General features: G+C 38.6%; 2 protein-coding genes and 1 long non-coding RNA gene across 52 annotated transcripts in view; 2 read left to right on the top strand and 1 right to left on the bottom strand.

The window, feature by feature from the left end:
- The window catches only part of CCDC90B (coiled-coil domain containing 90B), a 38,531-nt gene extending 16,484 nt beyond the window's left edge, over positions 1–22,047 (top strand). For 13 of the 17 annotated variants that reach the window (XM_081536899.1, XM_081536896.1, XM_081536888.1 and 10 more), the window contains 6 exons: positions 3,276–3,377; positions 4,333–4,374; positions 4,471–4,542; positions 4,644–4,697; positions 6,600–6,714; positions 9,781–11,086. In XM_081536899.1, coding sequence (XP_081393025.1) covers positions 3,276–3,377; positions 4,333–4,374; positions 4,471–4,542; positions 4,644–4,697; positions 6,600–6,714; positions 9,781–9,836 — 441 coding nt within the window. In that variant the 3' untranslated portion in view covers positions 9,837–11,086. Of the gene's footprint in view, positions 1–3,275; positions 3,378–4,332; positions 4,375–4,470; positions 4,543–4,643; positions 4,698–5,742; positions 5,839–6,599; positions 6,715–9,733; positions 11,087–21,605 lie in introns of those variants that run through there. The other 4 variants (XR_014067610.1, XM_081536890.1, XM_081536887.1 and 1 more) reach the window with 4 other exon arrangements.
- On the top strand, positions 12,359–15,390 carry LOC145524505 (uncharacterized). The gene is made up of 2 exons (XR_014067611.1): positions 12,359–12,421; positions 12,536–15,390. It is a non-coding gene; the product is annotated as an uncharacterized LOC145524505 (long non-coding RNA).
- The window catches only part of ANKRD42 (ankyrin repeat domain 42), a 57,008-nt gene continuing 46,816 nt past the window's right edge, over positions 12,437–22,628 (bottom strand). For 5 of the 34 annotated variants that reach the window (XR_014067603.1, XR_014067607.1, XM_081536859.1 and 2 more), the window contains 2 exons: positions 20,682–20,826; positions 15,764–15,898 (listed from right to left, as the gene is read on the bottom strand). Coding sequence is in view for 15 of the 34 variants with exons in the window: in XM_081536859.1 (XP_081392985.1) it covers positions 15,809–15,898; positions 20,682–20,826 (235 nt within the window). In the remaining 19 variants the exon portion in view is untranslated. Of the gene's footprint in view, positions 12,733–13,287; positions 13,636–15,453; positions 15,899–20,677; positions 20,827–21,495; positions 21,625–22,628 lie in introns of those variants that run through there. The other 29 variants (XR_014067606.1, XM_081536853.1, XM_081536857.1 and 26 more) reach the window with 13 other exon arrangements.

The raw sequence follows: 22,628 nt of genomic DNA, 5'->3' as shown, positions 1-22,628 counted from the left end.
AGCATTAGGGTCTTTTCCAATGAGTCAACTCTTTGCATGAGGTGGCCAAAGTATTGGAGTTTCAGCTTCAACATCAGTCCTTCCAATGAACACCCAGGATTGATCTCCTTGAGGATGGACTGATTGGATCTCCTTGCAGTCCAAGGGACTCTCTAGAGTCTTCTCCAACACCACAGTTCAAAAGCATCAATCCTGCAGCACTCAGCTTTCTTCACCGTCCAACTGTCACATCCATACATGACCACTGGAAAAACCATAGCCTTGACTAGACGGACTTTTGTTGGCAAAGTAATGTCTCTGCTTTTAAATATGCTATCTAGGTTGGCCATAACCTTCTTTCCAAGGAGTAAGCGTCTTTTAATTTCATGGCTGCAGTCACCATCAGCAGTGATTTTGGAGCCCAAAAAAATAAAGTCTGACACTGTTTCCCATGAAGTGATGGGACCAGATGCCATGATCTTAGTTTTCTGAACGTTGAGCTTTAAGCCAACTTTTTCACTCTCTTTCATCAAGAGGCTCTTTAGTTCTTCTTCACTTTCTGCCATAAGGGTCGTGTCATCTGCACATCTGAGGTTATTGATATTTCTCCCGGCAATCTTGATTCCAGCTTGTGTTTCTTCCAGCCCAGCGTTTCTCATGATGTACTCTGCATATAAGTCAAATAAGCAGGGTGACAATGTACAGCCTTGACATACTCCTTTTTCTATTTGGAACCAGTCTGTTGTTCCATGTCCAGTTCTAACTGTTGCTTCCTGACCTGCATACAGGTTTCTCAAGAGACAGGTCAGATGGTCTGGTATTCCCATCTCTTGAAGAATTTTCCACAGTTGATTGTGATCCACACAGTCAAAGGCTTTGGCATAGTCAATAAAGCAGAAATAGATGTTTTTCTGGAACTCTCTTGCTTTTTTGATGATCCAGCGGATGTTGGCAATTTGATCTCTGGTTTCTCTGCCTTTTCTAAAACCAGCTTGAATATCTGGAAGTTCACGGTTCATGTATTGCTGAAGCCTGGCTTGGAGAATTTTGAGCATTACTTTACTAGCATGTGAGATTTTACTAGCATGTGAGATGAGTGCAATTGTGCGGTAGTTTGAGCATTCTTTGGCATTGCCTTTCTTTGGGATTGGAATGAAAACTGACCTTTTCCAGTCCTGTGGCCACTGCTGAGTTTTCCAAATTTGCTGGCATATCGAGTGCAGCACTTTGACAGCATCATCTTTCAGGATTTGAAATAGCTCAACTGGAATTCCATCACCTCCACTAGCTTTGTTTGTAGTGATGCTTTCTAAGGCCCACTTGACTTCACATCCAGGATGTCTGGCTCTAGGTGAGTGATCACACCATCGTGATTATCTGGGTTGTGAATATCTTTTTTGTACAGTTCTTCTGTGTATTCTTGCCACCTCTTCTTAATATCTTCTGTTTCTGTTAGGTCCATACCATTTCTGTCCTTTATCGAGCCCATCTTTGCATGAAATGTTCCTTTGGTATCTCTAATTTTCTTGGAGATTCTAGTCTTTCCCAATCTGTTGTTTTCCTCTATTTCTTTGCATTGATTGCTGAGGAAGGCTTTCTTATCTCTCCTTGCTATTCTTTGGAACTCTTCATTCAGATGGGAATATCTTTCCTTTTCTCCTTTGCTTTTCGCTTCTCTTCTCTTCCCAGCTATCTGTAAGGCCTCCTCAGCCAGCCATTTTTCTTTTTTGCATTTCTTTGTACATAATAAAAGATACTTTTTATTTTATATAGGAATAATATTTAAAGCAAAACTTCTGCACATCAGAACATTCATTGGAGTTGCACTGTCCTGCTTCAGCTGCTAGGTCCCTGTCTTGTTACATTTATTGAGAGCTAACTGTGCTCCAAGTATTACTGGGAGCATCTTACGTGCATTATCTCATTTAATCCTGAGAACAGTGCTATAAGGTATAGGTAGTTACATCCATTACACCAAAGAGGAGTTCAAAGAAGTTATTAATAAATAACTTGCCCAAAGTCTCAGAGTAGATGACAGTGTTTGGATTCAAACCCAGGCATTCTGACTCCAGAACTTAAATTTTTAACCTCCACTCTGTGTGATTGTGCCATCTGAGGGTTGTTTTTGGAGAAGATGTGTGCATTCCAGACCTTTGGAAGAGTCATTTCTTAATTATGTATCTGGAACTGTTACAGCCCGTGTTTTCTAAGTCAAGTCAGTTTTGAAATAGCCTTTCTCCCTGAATCCCAACACATTGCACCCCTAGCCACAAACAGTTACAGAAATGGGAGTTCCACTAGTGATCTTGTCCTTGTTTGGGTTTTTCTGTTGTTTTTGAAACGTGTTATAGAGGATCTTCTTCAAGGTTATATACTCACATCTGCTTTTTGATAAAGAGGGATAAAAGATGAGTCAGCAGACTGCATGATTTTGAGAAGTTTAGTGGTAAAAGTTATGTTTTCTTTGTAAGCTTGCTTTAAATCATTTCTACAGGGACCTCCCTGGTGGTCCAGTGGTTAGGGGGCTCTGCTTCCACTCAAGGGGGCACAGGTTCGATCCCTGGTTGGGGAACTAAGATCTCACATGTTGCACAGTCAGAAAATAATCATTTCTACAAAAATAACCCTCGCTAGCAAAGCAAAAGTTTAGAAATCTATCAGATAGGGCCCACTTTTCCTTTCACAAATTCTTTGTATTGCCAAATATAGGAAAGATACTCAGGAATTTAAACAAAACTAATTATGTTATGCTGACAAGGGCTAATTATTTAAACCATACTTCTACCTATTTTATTACCTGACTTCTAAGTCTTATTCTAGGATCCTAGAAATTTCCAATGGTAGAAAATCCTTCAAAGTCAAAGCAGTGAAAGATAATAACTCTCCCATGTAGATATTTTTTAAATAAACAAGGTAATTTGTTGAAGAACTCTTAAGAGGTTAAGTAAGCAATTTATTGGGATTCTTTCATTGAAAAGACCTAGACATTTGTTTCTCTTCACTGGGTAATCCTTTTCCTCCTTGAATCTCCTGCTTTTCATTTTGATATCTCAGCTATATAGGTTTCATATGCTTAATTTTTTTTTACTTAGCTAAGCAACAGTATACCTTGTAGAAAGATAACAATTGTGTGTATGTAGCAGAGTTTTATTAAAGTATAAAAAGGGACAGAAAGCTTCTGACATAGACATCAGAAGGGGGACAGAGAGTGCCCCACTACTTTTAAGTTTCATGAAGTTCCATGTAAGGGGATGGTATTATATATATCACTAGATTATTTTAATTTTGCATTTCAGGAAATAACAGTACAACAGCTAATGGCTCATTTGGACTCCATCAGGAAAGACATGGTCATCCTAGAGAAAAGTGAATTTGCAAATCTGCGAGCAGAGAACCAGGTGATACAAGTCTCAAGTTATTAATAATAAAATACTGATTTTACAAGTATTCTACTTGGTGAATACTTAGTAAATAAATTTTAGGTAAAAGTCTACTTCATGTTTAACCATACCTAATCTTCCTATGTATAAGTCAGTGTTTTGCATACTTAAAGAGTTGTTAAACAAATGAGAGTTGTATTTTATATGGGTCACATAAAGGAGGAAATCTTTGAGGTACGTATTTTATAAAATTTCTAGTGTGGTTTAGAATAATGTTTTCAGAGCTGAGAGTAATGTGGCTTTGGGGGGGGTCTGTAATTATTTTTGTCACTTAAGAGAAAAATGTTTCTTTAGAACTTTGTTACCCACTAGCCTAAAATATTAGAATATCAGCCTACTTTTTTTTAAAGCAGACTACAGTAGGTCCCCCTTTATCTGCATTTTTGCTTTCCACAGTTGTAGTTAGGTGTATTCAACACAATCTGAAAACATTAAGTAGAAAATTCCAGAAATAAACAATTCCTATGTTTTAAATTGCACACTGTTCTGAGTTAGCAGAATATCTTCCACCATCCTGCTCCATCCCCACAGGACAGGAGTCATCTCTTTGTCCAGAGTATTCCCACTGTGTATGCTACCCACCAGTTAATATTAAAAAAAAACATAGTATGCACATGGGTTTCAGTACTATTCAAGGTTTCAGGCATCCACTGGGGGTCTTGGAACATATTCCCACATGGATTGGGGGGACTACTATATTAAAACATAAATACATTTTCTAATGTCATGTTCATATTATTTTCTGAATAAGATGAACTATTAGTCTTTTTTTATCTTTATTTTTAATCAGATTTTATATTAGAAATCCATAGATTGTCCAATTTTTGCATTTGCAGGGTTTCAGATTTTTTTTGATAAATCATATGGACTTTCAGTTTAACACCAATTGTGTGTAATCTTTCTTTTTACCTAGAAAATGAAAATTGAATTAGAACAAGTTAAACAACAACTGATAGTAAGTGAAACTTTTTTTCCCACTTCAGAATATTTAAATTTCAGACAGATATTCACGACAAGATCACTTTTTAAATATTTTTATTTTCTTTTAAAGAATGAAACTAGTCGAATCAGAGCAGATAACAAACTGGATATCAACCTAGAAAGGAGCAGAGTAACAGATATGGTAATGTGCTTTTAAATGTACTTTTTTGGTCACTTATTCCTTTTAAATTCCTTTTAGTTTTTTTTTTTTTTTCTAACCTCCTGATAAGCCATATCCTTTAGTTTACAGATCAAGAAAAGAAACTTATGGAAGCAACCACAGAATTTACCAGAAATGTAAGCTACTGGGTAACAGTTCCTGTTTTCGTATAGCTGTCATGCCTTATGTAACTACCCTTAGGTGTATCACTTTGTAAGTCTGGACCTGGACAAGCTGCCTATACAAGCTGTTATTTCCTCATAGCTGCTACTATAGGTAACCAGTACTTTGGGGGAAGCTGCCGCTAGGTGGGTGGTAGTACCGGAGCTGTGACTTCTGAGTCAGAATCAAGCTTTCCAGGTAGCACTCTTTTTTTCAATTACTTTTATATGGAAGAGGACTACTTTTCAAAAAAGACAGGGAGTCACAGTATTTAAGTAAGTGCCTAGATTCAAGTAGTTATCTTACATATTTTTTAAGTAATAGTAAATATTTATTGAGTGCTTATTATATGTTAGATTGTATTTTACTTTCTGTTTATTTAGTTATTGTATCAGCCTCTGGGTGAGGCAGGCACTCTTACTCCCATTTTACCAGTTTGCAAAGTGAGGCAGTGGGAGGTAAAGGTCACACAGCTAATAAGTGGTAGAGCCAGGACATTAACATGGATTCTAAACTCCGTACTCATACTGTTTTTCTCTTAGTAATCCTAAATTGTAATCATTACTTAATCTCTCTGGCTGAATAAAATCTAGCTTTCTGACTCAGCCTAGTCCTTTCCTTTTTTTTAAAGTTAAAAGCCACTTGGTCTACATTCTAACATGAGAGACGTCATCCTTGATTATAATTCAGTAGAAGTACAGGTACCATTTGCCTTTCCAAGCAGCCTGTTCCCTTCTCTAACTTCTTGGCCAGATAAAGGAGATGAAATCAAATTCTCTCACGGCTAATTTCTGAGCTCTAAGTATCACCTTCTTTTCCTACCCTTTACCCCTTGTGCACAAAACATTCAGTGTTAACCCAACAAGCATATCTGCCATGGTCTTTAATATTGGTGTCAGTTTATTATAAACCTGGTTGGTTTTTCCTTTTGTAAAAGATATTTAAAGTTTTAACTATGATATCTTAAGGACTTTATACCCATAAAGTGATAGTTCTGTGACTGACATTTTTGCTTCTTAGTTTATCATTGTATATTTAGGTCTCAAACACAGGCATACCTCAGAGACACTGCAAGTCCAGTTCCAGACACAGCAATAAAGCAAATATTGAAATAAAGTGAGTCACAGCAATTTTTTATTTAAAGTATGCAATAATAACATTATGTCTCAATAAACAATATCCATACCTTAATTAAAAAATAAGAATTGCTAAAAAGATGTTACCTGGTTATCTTCTGAGCCATTACTGAGCCATTACTGAGTAGTAATCTTTTTGCAATAATAACATCAAAAGTCAATGATCACAAATCACCATAATAAATATAGTAATTACGAAAACGTTTGAAGTATTGTGCGAATTACCAAAATGTGACACAGAGACATGAGGTGAGCAAGTGCTTATGGAAAAATAGTGCTGATAAACCTACCTGACTCAAAGTTGCCACAAACCTTCAATTTGTTTTTTTAAAAAATGCAGAATTTGTGAAATGCAGTAAAATGAGGTATGCCTGTAACTTCCTGTGAGGTTTTTAGTGGAATGTGCCCAGAATGTGATAATTCTAGTAGTCTCCAAACACCAAAATAGAAGGAATAGTTTTTGTCAGTTTATAATGTTCATGTAATTTTTATATCACTGTGTTTTTTTTAAGCGGAATGTGCCCAGAATGTGATAATTCTAGTAGTCTCCAAACATCAAAATAGAAGGAATAGTTTTTGTCAGTTTATAATGTTCATGTAATTTTTATATCACTGTGGTTTTTTTTAAGCTATATTTCCCCACTTAAAACTTTTAAATTAGCCCCTAAATGAGGGTTTCTAAAGTAAACATTTCTGTCCATGATACATAGAGACAAAATCTAATGATCTTAATTACTACAGGATACCAAAACCAGAGGTATTATTTCAGAGACTGGTAACAAAATTGACACTGAAATTGCTTCTTTAAAAACCCTGATGGAATCCAACAAGCTCGAGACAATTCGTTATCTTGCAGGTAAGACTGTGTTATCAGAGAAATGAATTACTATCATTTGATTTTCAGACCTTTTAGCTCCTACCTCCCAAGGTAGACATGTGACACAAAAGGAGGCGCTGTGACAGATTTATTGTTTGGTCCCCTGCAGTGCTTGGAAAATGTAAGTTTAATAGGCAACTCTGCATCCTCTGAATAGGAAAAACTGTACAGAAATCAAAGACACACGTAAACACTCATACAAAATGATGCAAAGATTAAGCTAGGGATTCCACAATGAAAAAAAATGAATTTTTTTTTAGGTACAGATCACCAAAATAGATACAGGCTATTAAAAACCGTAGCAAACAGGGATAGAAATTACCTCCATTCTTGAATCCAACTGAGGAAGCAGGGATACTGCCCAGAAGTAGTCTGTCACATACTGAGTTCCTCAAGAACCTTGTGACCTGACCAATTTATAGTGCCCCAAGGAGTTAGAGAAGGCAATGGCACACCCACTCCAGTCCTCTCGCCTGGAAAATCCCATGGAAGGAGGAGCCTGGAAGGCTGCAGTCCATGGGGTCGCTAGGAGTCGGAGATGACTGAGCGATTTCACTTTCACTTTTCCCTTTCATGCATTGGAGAAGGAAATGGCAACCCACTCCAGTGTTCTTGCCTGGAGAATCCCAGGGACCAGGGAGCTTGGTGGGCTGCCGTCTGTGGGGTTGCACAGAGTCAGACACGACTGAAGCGACTTAGCAGCAGCAGCAAGGAGTTAGGAAGAATGCCCTCAAGTAGTATTTTTCTTTTTTACAAAAAAGTAATATATTTTCATCCTAAATTGTTCGTATAATTCAAAAGCAATATAGTAAAAATGAAAGCCTTCTCCCACCCCATAGGTATTTACTATTAGTAGTATATATCTTTCCTAGGCTTTTCCTTCTGTATGTGAACAGTATAGATTTTTAAAATAGTAATTAGATGATATCCTACAGGCTACAACTTTAAAAAATTTAACCAAATGTCTTGAACATTTTTCCATATGAATACATAGATATCTTTTTACTAGAAATCATAGTATTCTATAATACGAAAATACCGTAATTTATCTACATATCTATTTACAGACATTCTGCTCTGAAGTTTTCATTATTAAAAATATTGCACCAAATAGGAATAAATACACATACACACATATACATCCTTGTGCCTTCATGCTAGAATTTCTATATAATTAACTGCTTATGCATATCTAAAAACTGGGATCAAAAATGTATACACTTAAGATTTCATGTTATTGTTGTCCAGAATAAAATAGCTGCTTTATAGCATCAGTGATTTTTCTGGGCAGGCACTCATTATGTGGGAGCAACAGTAGGAGTAAAGATGAAGCCCCCTACTGATGCTCACCTCCACACCCCCTTCCTCTCAACTTAAATGACTTAGTTTCTGCCTTTTTCAAATATTGGGCTTCTGCTGAAGATCCATTTGAAGAAAAAGATTCTAAGGCTAAAATGAGTTTCAAAAACCATAGCAAAAGTCTCTGGAACCAGAGATCTGTTCAGTAGTAATGCTCAGGGGAAATTCCAGATCAGCCCAGTTTGGAGTGATCATTCCCACTTTGAAAATACATCTCAAAGCACCCCATAGGGAAGAGCTTCTGCTCCACTCAGCTTCTTCTAGTGTATTTACCTACAGGTCAGTGTCTAGTTAGTCTGAGCATGGTGACGGTCTCCAGAAAGCTTTTCATCCAGTAGTGGACATGCACGAGGCAGACTAACAGCCTTGGTGGCAGTGGGAAAAGAAATTAGCACGTCTGTTTAGAAAGTTAGAAGATTTCCTAAGTTATGTTCCTTTCCTTTTTTCACTGAGGATTTACAACTACTGGTTCTGAAGGCACTACTCTTCTTTTTAAGCAACAGCAACTACTTTAGAGTCAGGTACGCACAGCCTTGAGTCCTGCTTCCACTGCTTGCTCGCAGTACAGCTTTGAGCTTGTTGCCTCATCTACATGATGGGAATACTGTCACCAACTTCATAGGGTTTTAATTATGGCTAAATAAGGTAATATATGGAATTCTTCAGCACACTACCTGAACATGGTAAATAGTAGCAGGATCAAATGAGAGAATGTGTAATTGACCAGTGACAACAAGACAAGAAATGCTTTAAGTGTTACTCTTTCTCCTCAAATGCCCAGCTTCCCACTGTGACTTACCTAATCCCATATTCTTACAATTAGGGAACTCTTGTCATTAACCAAGTTTTAGTAGTGTGATCAAATGGGATAATATATAACTAATTTACACATTAAAAATAGGATAGCTTTACTATGAATGGCTGTTTATGTCTTTAATATTGAAGTTTGCTCTTCATCTCAGAGTCTCTAAAATCATGGCTGTTTAAACAAATGAAAAAACTAGGGAGTCCAAAAGCCTCACCCAGATTCACCACCTTAAGTAGAACAGAAAGGTTTTCTATTTAGAGTGATGTAACACGGACAACAGGTGGTATATTTAAAAAGTCTGATGCTTTTTCTGCCTTTTCATCTACCTCAGTGAGTTGTTTTTGAAGGGTTTTCATTAAAAATTCATTTTTTATTTATAAATTTTTAATAATTATGAAATCACTTTTAATGTACTTTTAAGACAATTAAATTTGTCTTATGGATGATGTGGATGTCTTCTAGCTTAATGACAATTTTTTAATGTCGGCAAGAAAAGTTCTTCACTTAAAAATTGTATCTAAAATTAATTTAAAGTAGTAATTATTTAAAGTAGTATTGTAAATAATGGTAATATTAATAATGACTTGAAACACTGTTTATATTCTAATGGATGTACCATCCATACTTTTAAATTACTGTCATCCTTATGTAAAATACAGGAAGCTTCTAAGAAGAATTGGTATTAATCATGCCCTAATGATATCCTTTATTGTTAGCTTAATTTTCTAGGGGATGAAAAACCTAAGGTAGAAAATTGGCTGGATTTCCTGATTTTTTTTTTTTGGCTTTCAATTTAAATTGAAAATGACATTATTCTGTTTGTCTCTGCAGGATAATCTCAAATGCATGAGCTATAACATGGCTGCTTCTTTTCACAGCCTCAGTGTTTACTTGCCTGGCAATAGCATTGGGATTTTATCGACTCTGGAAATAACAGTGGAACTGCTGTAGTTACGCATGCTCCTACTCCTGCTGCTTTGACTCTTGGAACACTGCCTGGATGGATTTACTCTGAACATTTAAAGTTACAGTAGGAACTGAATACATGATTATTTAAAGTACATATAGACTAAAAGGAAATATTTAAGAACAGAAAGGTATATTTTGCCTTTGTTTTTCATGTTGTATGTCTTTATTATGTTGCAAGAGGCCATTCAAAACTTCATTGATTTGAGATAGGGCTTTTGTCTTTATGCTTTTGATAGCTCATAGAAACTGAACTAGAGTTTTCTTATGTTTACTTGAACAACTGAAAATTATACAGGATTTCTTTTGTGTCTGTTGCAAATCTGAAAACTATTCCCAAGTCCACATGCTTGTTCCTGTATTCAACTTTCCTGATAGCTACTGCACAATTACCTGTTTATATAAAATATATACCATAACAAAGTTGTTTGGATTTTAAAAGCAACTTGTCATATAGCTAGAGTTAGGTTTTTTTTGGTAATGAACTGAAACAAATTTTAAAATAATATGTTCCCGAGTTCAAGTATATGACACTCAGTATGAAATCCGTAGAGTTGTTAATTTCTAATTCAAAAAAACCGGTTTACCCTGCTTCTTGGGAACCCATCTTAAATTTACTACATAAAACAAAGCTTTTTAAAATCCAGCACATGTCTACTAGCATGTAATCCCTACTCTCAAGAAAATCATGGGGAATTTTATATTTTTGTTTTGCCATTACTGGGTCTATTTTCTTTGATAATGGCGTCTATTAATAGGATATATATTTCAAGGAAAGTACAAAATACCATTTTATCTCAGACCTTCAGTTTTAGCCAGATCAAGAAGCCAAGGTCAAGAAGTGCTAAATATTTCAAGATTTCATAATGCCTTGGCAAAACTTTTAAGTTTGATGATCCATTAGTTACTCAAAATGACCTCCATCATTTGTTTAGTTATAAATAGGGAATCTAAATTATAGAGCAGTCAAAAGACCAGCCCATACATGGTCTAGTGAGTGAGAATCAGACACTTTCCAACCAAATTTGTTTCAAAGATCGAATGGCTGACTTGTTGGCAAAACAAAACTTTCTGTACTTAACGTTATCTTATATTCTGATTTAAAATATCTCAGAATTCACTTGCCTAAGAAAATTCTTAGCACATCATAAATAAATTTGTATGTAAATAAGTAAAGATCATATAGGTTCCGTTGTAATAAATTCTACAGTACATTTATTCACTCAGTAAATAAGAATGTCTGTTATGGGCATGCTGGTCCCCACATGCAGAGCTGAACCTGGCTTCCTTCCCATGGAACTGAGGGTCTTAGTTGTAGACAGTAAACAGGTAAATTATTCATTTGCACAATTTAAAATATGCTAAAATTTTAAGAGGGACTATGTCTTCCTTCCATGTGAAGCAAGCTCCAATAGCATAACACTGGAATCACTTCCTCAGCCGCCTTGCCACAGGTGGTTAAGTGAGATTAAAGGAGAAACAGGCCCCGGTAGCCCAGCCACTTCTCCCCACTCCTGTCTGGGACCAGCCTTTCTACACACCGCACTCATTCCATTCTGCTCCTGTGGGATCAAGCCCTGGTGAATCAGTTCAGAGCATAGGTACTCACCAAGCCACCAGCACGTAAACCACTGGAGCTGCATCCCTGGAGCCCACAAGTGGTCCGAAGGCCCTCAGGCACACGCACGCATATGGTTCTAGTCAAAAAGTCCACCAGAGCAGGAACCTGCCAGAGTGCATCCCAGCACTGCAGTGGGAGGGCCAGCCGTCAGCGTGGCTTCTGGACCCAGCTCGAGACCCGCCGGGCTATCTCTGCACAGCCAGACTTGAGTCCCCTCCTCAGGTCTCGGCCGAAGCCCAGGTTTCAGCACCCAGATGCCGCGCACACCAGCAGGTATGCGTCTTGGGCTGGAAGTGTGGGGACGAGGCCAGGACCTTCCATGTTGGTCCCTCTGTGCCCTTCAGTGCCGTGGTCCAACTCCACCCTGCCCTCCAGCCCCTGAAGTGCCCTACCTGTCCCAGCCAACCTGCCAGCCCCACAGGAGGCTCCTGCCTAGGGAGCGTTCCTCTTCTACAGCATGCACCCAGACATGCAGGTCCCATCCCAATTCCTCTTCTCCCTTTCCCTTCATCCTCCCAGTTACGTAGGGATTGGAACTTTGGTTGTATGAGATCTGCAAGCATTTGTAGGTATTTTGTGAGAACTGTTCCACCACATGTCGATGCATTTTTTTTGATGTATTTGTGGGAGGAAGTAAGCTCCATGATCCTGTCCTTCAAGCCATTCTGAACTGGAGTCCCAATATTTTCTCAATATAAAGGAAAAAATGAGGCAGTGGAAATGGCTATGCACAAATACTGAGATTAGTGACTGTCATTCTGTAAAACAGTCACGTTGACTATACAACATGAATATGCTAAATAATATATATCAACTCACCTGTTCGTCATAGCAGTCCTCTTAGGTAGGTGGTTATCCTCATTTTACAGCTAAAGAAACAAACTAAGGGAAATGAAGGTCACACCAGTGAAGCTGCCAAGGTCACACAGTGGGTAAGTCACACAGACTTTAACTCCAGATTTTATACTCTTTTTAATAACAAGAGTAATCTCCAAGTTGAGTTCTCTGATGATAACTCACTGCAGTTTTGATTTGCATTTCTCCAGAACTTAGCAATTCTAGCCAGGCTCTTCTTTTCACGTGTCCAGGTTCATTCCTGGCGGTGTCCAGTGACTCAGTACCGTACCACATTGCAGAAGAAGAAAGGGGCAAGATGTGGGAAAACTCTTTCCCTTTAGGGACATGACCATAAGCTTATACATGGCATTTCTGCTCACGCTCTTATCGGCCACAACTTGGCATCCTAGATGCAAAGGAAACCGAGAAGTCAGCCCTCAGCCTGAGTAGCCACAAGCCTAGGTAAATCCTAAAACTTTGGAAAAAGAAGAGAAACTGGGAGACAACCAGGGAACCTCTGCCACAAGGCTGCGTGCTTCTATGAAAACGCTTTCCTGGTATTTCCTGCCTCACTGGTACAGACGGAGATATGGCCCTGAGAAAACTGGAACAAGTACAACAAACTGTGAGAAAACTGAGCGAACAGAAGAAACTGTTCCAGGGTGGGATTACCTTACAGTTACCAGGCTTGAAGGAAAAAGTAAGGCTGTGTAAAGTCCCAGAAGGGGAGGGAAATGTTGGACTTGGGAATTCCAGTTGTGGTAAAGAAGAATGCAGACTCTGAAATTTCCCTCCTAAGGTCAGAATCCTAGCTCCACATTACTGTGTGACTCTGGGCGAATTCCTTAACCTCCACGTATCAAGTACTACACCTCCGTCATATAAGCTGTGGTGAGAATTAAGCAGTAATACATGTGAAGAACTTAACACAGATTACACACAGAGTAAAGTGCCCAAAAAATGTTGACAACCATTTTTACTACAGATTGAAAGCCTATTGCACAATAATGACTATAAGGGTTATAGAAAGGATAGGTGAGCCATTTTTTTAACACTTGCTTATAGCCCTTGACAAGCCTAAACAAGTCTTAGCGACCAAATGCACTCATGTCAGGGCATTCAGTCCTGGTGATACTGGGCCAAAATGTCCTTCAGCACCATGTAAAGTACCTGCAGGGCCTAGAGGCTGGGCAGTCGGGGGTGTGCTGAGAAGGCTGCTGCCAGTGAAGCAAGGGCTTTGGGCTTGATCATCTGTTGTTATCTTGTCTGTTATTCCTGATAAAGCTTGCAAGACAACAATGGCTGAATTCTAAAGCAGATTATTTAGATGTGTATTTTTAGCAAACACATATTATGTATTTTTTCTTTTTACAAGAGCTGATTTTCATTTTATGTAAACTTCCCTGGAGATATTTGGTTGTTATTATAAAGTTGTCCTTTTCGAAAACTTACTAGTCTAAAACTTCCCTGGTGGTCCAGTGGCTAAGACTTCGAGCTCCCAATGCAGGAGGCCCGGATTCGACCCCTGGTCAGGGAACTAGATCCCACATGCTGCAACTAAGACCTGGCACAGTCCAATAAGAAAATATTTAAAAAACAAATAAAACTTACTAGTCTTTTTCTCCCAAGTTCAGATGCTCTTTAACAATCAAGTCATTTGACATACATATGACTAAAGCAAGCACATGAAAGATGCTCGTCACTAATTATTAGAGAAATTAAAATCAAAGCTACTATGAAGTACCACCACTCACTGGTCAGAATGACAATCATTAAGAAAATCTACAGGACTTCCCTGGTGGTCCAGTGGTTAAGAATCTGCCTGTCAATGCAGGAGACATGGGTTCAATCCCCAGTCTGGGAATCTGGTCCTGCAAGTCACAGGGCAACTAAGCCCGTGAGCCACAAGTACTGAAGCCCAAGCACCCTAGAGCCCATGCTCCACAACAGGAAGCCACTGCAATGAGGCTGTGCACCACGACTACAGAGTAGACCCTGCTCACTGCAACTAGAGAAAGCCCACACATATGGAAGAAGGCCCAGAGCAGCCAAAAATAAATACATATTTTTAAAATCTACAAATAAATGCTGGATAGAGTCTGGAGAAAAGGGAACTGTCCTACACTGTTGGGAATGTAAATTGGTGCAGCCACTATGGAAAATAGTATGCTGCTGCTGCTGCTAAGTTGCTTCAGTCGTGTCTGACTCTGTGAGACCCCACAGACCACAGCCCACCAGGCTCCTCTGTCCCTGGGATTCTCCAGGCAAGAATACTGGAGTGGGTTGCCAGTTCCTTCTCCAATGCATGCATGCATGCATGCTAAGTCGCTTCAGTCATGTCCGACTCTGTGCAACCCCTTGGACAGCAGCCCACCAGGCTCCTCTGTCCACAGGGTTCTCCAGGCAAGAATACTGGAGTGGGTTGCCATTTCCTTCTCCAGGAAGACAGTATGGAGGTTCCTCAAAAAACTAAAAATAGAGTTGCCATATGATCCAGCAACGCCACTGCTGGGCATATATGCAGACAAAACTATAATTCAAAAAGATACATGCACCTCTCTGTTGACAGCAATACTATTCACAATAGCCAAGAAGTAGAAACAAGTGTATCAGCAAGTGAATGGCTACACTACTCAGCTATAAAAAAGAATGAAACAGTGCCATTTGCAGCAACATGGGTGAACCTAGAAATTATCATACTAAATGAAGCATATATGTGGAATCTAAAAATATGACACAAATGAACTTAACTATGAAGCAGATACAGACTCACCAACATAGAATAAACTTGTGGTTGCCAAGGGGGAGGACGGATGGGAGAGGGATGGGTTGGGAGTTTGGGATTGGCAGATGCAAACTATTATATATATTGACAGAAGGGGTAGACAACAATGTACTACTGTGTACCACAGGAAACTATATTCACTATCCTCTAATAAACCATAATGGGAAAGAATATGAAAAAGAATGTGTGTATATTTATGTATAATTGAACCAGTTTGCTGTACAGAAGAAATTAACATTGTATCAACTGTACTTCAATAAAATAAATTATTTTTAAAAAGTCATTTGAAAAGTTGGGGGGAAAAGCTACGCCTACACTTGTAAAACAGTACTCTCTAGAAAGTAAAAGAAATATACTTTATTATGAAGCCATAACAACTTTTAATAATCTTTAATATCTATAACTAAACCTTTTTATTACTAACTGCATTGTATTTTAAAGTTTATGTGAATACTTGCAAAATTAATAATTCACATAGTTTTTACTTGCCTACATAAATATATAAAAAGTATATTGAGAGGGGAAATACAACTGAGTCCATGTAATTTTAATCCCTTTGACACTATGTAACATATTTCTGCCTTCAGAATTGGAATAACTGCGCATCCGAGTAATTCTGAGATGAATTTATATAGATTTACATTTCTATCTATTTAAAAATAGAAAAAATCAAGTTTATTTAAAGCTATCTCACTGATTAGTACCTTTTCACAAAAACTCCCCCAGAAGACACCTTCTTCTTCACTCGCCTCTTCTCTTTGCTTAACTCACAGGAAATGTCATCTTCCTACAAAGGAAAAGATAGCCAAATTAGATGTCTTAGGATTTCTGTGCTAGACACATTTTCATCTTTCTACATTATCTGTTCAAAAAAAAAAAAAAATTAACCATGCTAATAATTTTCAACTCTAGTTTACACCTCTTTTAGAATTTTGTGTAAATAAGTTCTTACATCTGAAGCACCAGGGCATCATAATGCGCTGACTCATCAGCCTGGCAGGCACCTTGAGAAATCAGCCAGCCCTGCTTTCCCCTCACATACCCCAGTACAGAACACCTTGTTATTCCTGCTTCTCTCTTAGACCAACATTTCACAGCATGTTACTAAAGGAAATAACACAAAGTGTTAGCATGCCACCTTTTGGATTCTTAGCAAGCCCCATTCTGCTAGGAGTCACATTCCAGGATCCTGCATGTCCTTCTCTGTTCACACAACATCCCCTAACTGCTCTTGTCTTGTGTCCTGCTTTGCCCTGTCACGTACTATTTGTGAATATTTCTCATCCATCATGGTATTCTCAGTATCTAGCACAGAAGATTTACTTAATAAAGGCTCTGGGAAGAAGAGAAGACTAGAAACATGGGATACTCACTAGATGTCAGTCATCTTTGAATAATTCTTCTAGTCAAAAATGCTGTTCAGTTGAGCAGGACAGATCTGAATGCAGGAGTTTCAGGAACATCACAAGGCACATGTCTATCAGGAAAGCCCACGACTAGAGGTCCCCAAGGTGTTCCCACCTTTGCTAATGAGGTCAGTCAGCTTATCTCATACTAGCGTGTGAGCAGGGAAGGAAACTGCTGTTACTGCAACACCACCCAGGAAAAACAAAATCACACATCTGTTCCTCCCCCTCAGCTGCAAACTTGAATGAGGAATAGATGGAGAATCTGCTAGCTGTCCCTTATTAAGTGGCCAGGCACTGGTGGGCACAGAGTAATACAACCCCTTCTCTTGAAAAAGCTTGTCAACCAGTCTGAAGACCAAGAACAACAAACCTTTTACTGGGGTTTAGCAGATGGTGCCACTGTAATTCATACTTTACATGTACAACAAGGTGAAGCAGGTTGTATTACCAACATTTTAGAGATATAGAGACAGAAGTCCAAGACGTTAAACAACTTTCCCCAAGGTCACAAAACTAAGTCAGTGGCAGGATTTAATCCAGATTTTTTCTGACACCTAAGATCATGTTACAACCATTCTTCAATTCTGTCTTCCAGCAAAAAAATTTGCTCATTCACTTCCTACAACTGTACTATGTACTGTATATACTATGCTGTAGGTATAAAAAAAGGCATGAGAGCTGGTTTCCACTCAGGAGTCTGATGGAGTAGCAGATGGAAAATAGATGCTCAGTTGACCCCCAGGTTTCAGGAGGACCTCAAAATCATCAGGGGACGAATGCAAAGATGTACATAAAAGAAAAATACTGAGGTAGGGCAGGAGTTTAACCTCATCCAACTAAGAATCAGAGAAAACAAAAAATGTAGGCCAAGACAGGAAGCTACTTGTCAGAAACAGCCAATTTTCTAGTACTTAATAGTGTTACCAGACTTTTGCAAACAGTAACATTTATTTTCCTTTATTTTTCGTATATGCTAACTCCAAAAGGAGGTTTTTAACAATCACAAATACTCTAGAAGTGATTAAAAACCAAAGCCTCAACTAACATCAAATAGGTAACTTGTTCCATCAAACCAAGCCCTACCATAAACTAGTTCAAAAGAAATTAGGTGCTTGGCACCCAACAGGCCTCCAGTAAAAGTTCACTGAAAGTTCCAAACTTCCAAATTCCAAATGTTTTTGCATTTGGGGAACATTCTTCACCAAGATTACTCATTTCCTCATCATAAATTATAGCCAGAAACATTTTTTTCCCTAATATGTGTTTTCTCCCAAACTTGGGAAAAAAGAACTGCAATACTGAGACATTAAACACATGAATCATGGTGCTCAGGCACCAAAGCAATTCTAGGTATAAACTAGCCAACAACCCCTGTATGAAAATGCATGTATGCTGAATATTAACCAGTTTCCATCTGAAAGAATATACAGGTTTGTTGAAGAGACCAATAACACTGCATGTGAAACTGGTGACAAAGGTATATGGGATTCTTGTTTTTAAAAAGTTCCATGCAACCTAAGAAGTTCTGGGAAGCATACACAACTAAAACAAAATAAATCCCACCTTCTTGATTATGAGAAGAGTCTTAATAAGAGTGTCAAAACAGTGTATAACCAATACAAAGAGAATCACAAACTTCTAGAACTTCCTTACAGTAACAGCTCAGCATGGATAAACTCACTTAAGCTCTCAGATTGTTCCAAGGACCATTAACGGGCTCACAGGCTAGGAAGTCAGAGGACGGAGAAAAGCCCAGCAGAGAACACATCAAAGCCCAACCATGTTCCACAGCCTTGTAGGTAGAAAACAAGAGAAAGTTAAACCCAGAAGTAATCATGGAACGTTACCAGTTCCACATTGGCCATTCTAGATTAGCAAGCATGGCCCAAAGCTTTACACCAATGACCTCCCAGACAACACTGGTTTTAGACGGAAGCATGAGTTCAGTGCTGCATCAATCTGTGGACAGACATCTCTACCGAAGCTATTAGAGTTTCCATCTAGTTTTTGTAAGTAAACATTTTTATTTAAGTACAATACACATATTAAAAGTGTTAGTTGCTAAGTCACGTCCAGCTGTTTGCGACTCCATGGACTGTAGCCTGCCAGGTTCCTTTGTCCACAGAATTTTCCAGGCAAGAACACTGGAGTGGGTTGCCATGCCCTTCTCCACGGGATCTTCCTGACTCAGGGATCGAATCCGGGTCTCCTGCATTGCAGGCAGATTCTTTACCATCTGAGCCATCAGGGAAGCCACATATCAAAGAGCACCCCAAAGAGTATGCAGTGTGATGAACTTTACAAATGAAAACAAAATGAACAAAGGCTTGGGGGCGGGAAAGTGTCAGGCAAGTTCAGAAAAAGGTAGGCTACATGTAGGAGAATAGAAAATAATAAGCTGGTGAGGTGGATTAATACAAGCTGATATAGTATATGAGAAAGTACTATAAAAAGTTATTATCAAAACCAGTTATTATAAAGAAACAATTTAAGTGCATTACGTCAAACTAGCCTAAGAAATTTTTTTCTGGCTAAAAATTATACTATTGCAGATTATTTTACAGATTATTTTACAAAAGCTTAAGATAGAGACCCAATCATGGGTCTCTTATCAGCAGATGGCAGGAGAAAGATTTAGTGAGAGCTTCTTGAAGCCTCTATAAAAGTAAGCACAGAATCAAAAGTTCACTTTATTTATACTTTATGTGTTTAGACTCCAAAATAAACTAATTCCTTCTACTCTCAGATGCATAGGGCTCTACACATTCATTTATTCACTATGTTTACACAACTCAAATGTAGAAAATAGAAACAAAGGAAAAAAGAGGAAAGGATATGAGGAAGGGAGAATGTAATACTATGAATACTGGAGACAGAAGATACCTCAGAATTTTCACACAGTATTTCATCTAACATCAGTACCCCATGGGGTAGGTGTTATCCCCATTTTACAGATGAGGAAATTGAGACACAGAAACTTTTGCAGAACAGAAAATAAGCAGCTTCCATGAGAGGTCAGTGACATTTGCTCATTTACAAAAACTGGTGAAACCTACAGGACCACAAAACCCAATGGGCCCAGAGCACAGGACGACAAGTCAGCACTCCTGAGAGCTACATTGGTAGAGAGCAAGGTCTTAGGGAGGAGGTGCTCTAGAGCGTTATATCAAACTTACCCTGAGAAGACAGGTTTCTGGGAAAGAAAAGAGTAATTGTAAACAGCTAAAGCCCCCAAAATTTCCTATGCAGACCATCAATTTGGATTGACTCAAAAGGTGTGCAGCAAAAGATACAGGCAGCTAGTAAAGAACCGTGTATGTCCTGCTCCAAGGAGACCAGAGCTGGTAGATTTCCTGCCACAAGGCGGAGAGGTGGCGGATCTGGAGTGTGGTAGTTTATAAAAGGTGTGTGTCCAGAAGACAACACCGCAGGACTGCCCCAGCCAGCCTCTCCATATTAAAGTGTCCCCAGGGGCTAAACATGGGATCAGATGATCACGGCAAAAGAAGAGAATGGATTGATTATGATGATTAATTGTATGATTAATTATATTAATGATTAATTATATCCCCTGGAAAATTAAGCACACATGAGATACCAAAACCCAGAGAAATGTTTGAATTTGCATATAGAAATGCACACATGTGTTTGTAGGTGAACAGAATGTTGTCTAATACGAGATCAAACCACAGCAGCTTCTTCTGGAGAATGGAACTCAGAATGGGAAGGAGCATTTGCCCTGCTTTTAACATTTTACAACAAGGACATATATTATTTTAGTATTTTTAAAGTGGTTACTAAAGTCCTCATGGGTGAGTTAATTTTGTGCCAGATCTATACCACCTCAAATATGATTTATAACAAAAACTTCCTGGCTCCTTTTTATTTTGTACAAATTAATCATTAATCTCTTCAATATACGTGTGTATGTATATATACACACACACACATATATATTCCTTTCATTCCTAGAACACTCTAGAAATTATAAATTATCTCCAATTTATACCTAAGGTACAGAAAGGTTAAATGACTTGTCCAAACCAAAAAATGGTTGTAGCTGGAATTCAAACCCAAATAGCACCATCCAAAGCTTGTACTCTTAGCTACTCTTATATACTATCTCTTGAGCAACATAAACGTGTTAAGAAGAATACCAACCACAGCTGCAAAGTTGGGGACCTGAGTTTTTTCCAGCATCTCCTTGAGTTGATCCACTTCCGCTCGATACTCATCCAGCTGACATTCTAACTTCTCTCTGCGTAATCGTTCATACTCCAGCTGGCCCCGCAGCTCTTTGATAGTCCTGTCAAAAAATTTTGTTTTCAATCAATAACCAGTATCAACTAGCAATTATTTCTGATAACAGTGAAAAGTATCCATACATTATATTTAAGGCATTTATTCAACAAATACATATTAAAAGTCTACTATGAGCTCGCACTGATCTAGATACTGGGAATAAAGCAGTGAACAAAGCAAGCCGCATCTGCCCTCATGGAGCTTTCTTAAGCAGGGGAGGAAGACAGTAAAGAAAATAAGTAAGTAATATATAGACTTAAATATAAGTATGTTGGAAGGTAATAAATGCTAGGGAGGAAAAAAATAGAGCAAGACAGTCATAGAAGATGTTGCAGAGGAAAGGGTTAATATTTCATACACAGTGACCAGGGAAGGCCTTACTGAGAAGGGGGCTTGTGAGCAAAGTTCCAAAGGAAATAAGAGAGATAATTAAGTGGACATCCAGGGAAAGAGCATCCCAGACAGAACAGCAAGCACAAAGGTCCTGAGGCAGAGAAATGCCTGGGGAACTAGAAGAAAACTGGAAGCCAGTGTGACTGGAGTAGAGTCCGAGAGCGAAAAGGAGCCAGAACAAGCAGAGTCGTACAGGTCAGGGAGGACCAGGCTTCACTAAGTGAAATGGGAAGCCATTGGAGGGTCTCAACAGAGAGAGAGGAGGACTATAATAACTTACATTTCTTTTGCTTTGTTCAGCTTTCTTTTTAATGATGTAAAACTCACTTTGTGATTACACAAATATTAAGTAAACAATTCAATGAGTTTCTTTTCTTTTTTCGTGACCAGGCCATGCAGCATGTGCCCCCTGCAGTGGAAGCAGAGACTCTTTAAGCACTGGACCACCAGGGGATTTCCTTCAATGAGTTTCCACTAATGTGTACACCTTTGCATCCACCATGACTATCAAGATACAAAATATTTCTGTCATCTCAGAAAGTTCCTCACCTTCTCCCCAGGCAATCCTCGCTTTGCACAGGCAACCACACTTCTGAATATCTATCATGTTAGATTAGTTTTGTCTCTGCTCCTAAATGAAGCTGTACATTATATACATTTGTGGGCCTGGCTTCTTTCAGTGAACAATAGGTGAGATTTATCTGCTTGGGTTTTAATATGATTAACAGACCACAGGGCATGAGGGTGGGGGAGGAAGGAGCAGGGACAAGGAGTTGGGAGACATATCAGGATGATGTGAAAATAAACGAAAATAAACCCATACAAGTGATGCTAGGACTTGAACCAGAGTTATTTTCTGCCTATTATTGGGGTGATGAGGGGACCAGAACTCCCAAGGCACACTGAGTTGGATGACAGGTCTCAAAGAGGGCAATCTAAGAATATACAATAGTAGCTCTAATATGGAAGTGAGTGGGGTTGAGGCTGGGGATAGGGAAGAACAACATAACTGTGGAAACCTGGAATTCAGCAAACAAAAAGAAAATCAGCCCCAGGACTGATTCTGAGTCTCATCTAACTAATAACAAAATCAAAAGGACATCCCTCAACCAAAACTTAGCCAGGTTTTCTTTACATTTACATCTACTATCAGGAGTCTGTATCCAAAGAATAAATGTCTTAGGATGTACTCAACACAAAGTAGGGAACAAACAATTGGATGGATCATGGAGAAAGCAAGGGAATTCCAGAAAAATATATACTTCTGCTTCATTGACTACACTAATGCCTTTGACTGTGTGGATCACAACAAACTGTGGAAAATTCTTAAAGAGATGGGAGTATCAGACCATCTTATCTGTATCCTGAGAAACCTGTATGTGGGTCAAGAAGCAACAGTTAGAATGAGACATG

The sequence above is a fragment of the Giraffa tippelskirchi genome, chromosome 10 (assembly GCF_054371585.1).
Source record: "Giraffa tippelskirchi isolate mGirTip1 chromosome 10, T2T-mGirTip1v1.2.pri, whole genome shotgun sequence".
Classification (NCBI taxonomy): domain Eukaryota; kingdom Metazoa; phylum Chordata; class Mammalia; order Artiodactyla; family Giraffidae; genus Giraffa; species Giraffa tippelskirchi.
The sequence above is the reverse complement of the archived record's forward strand: the minus strand, read 5'-3'. Positions and strand labels throughout refer to the sequence as shown.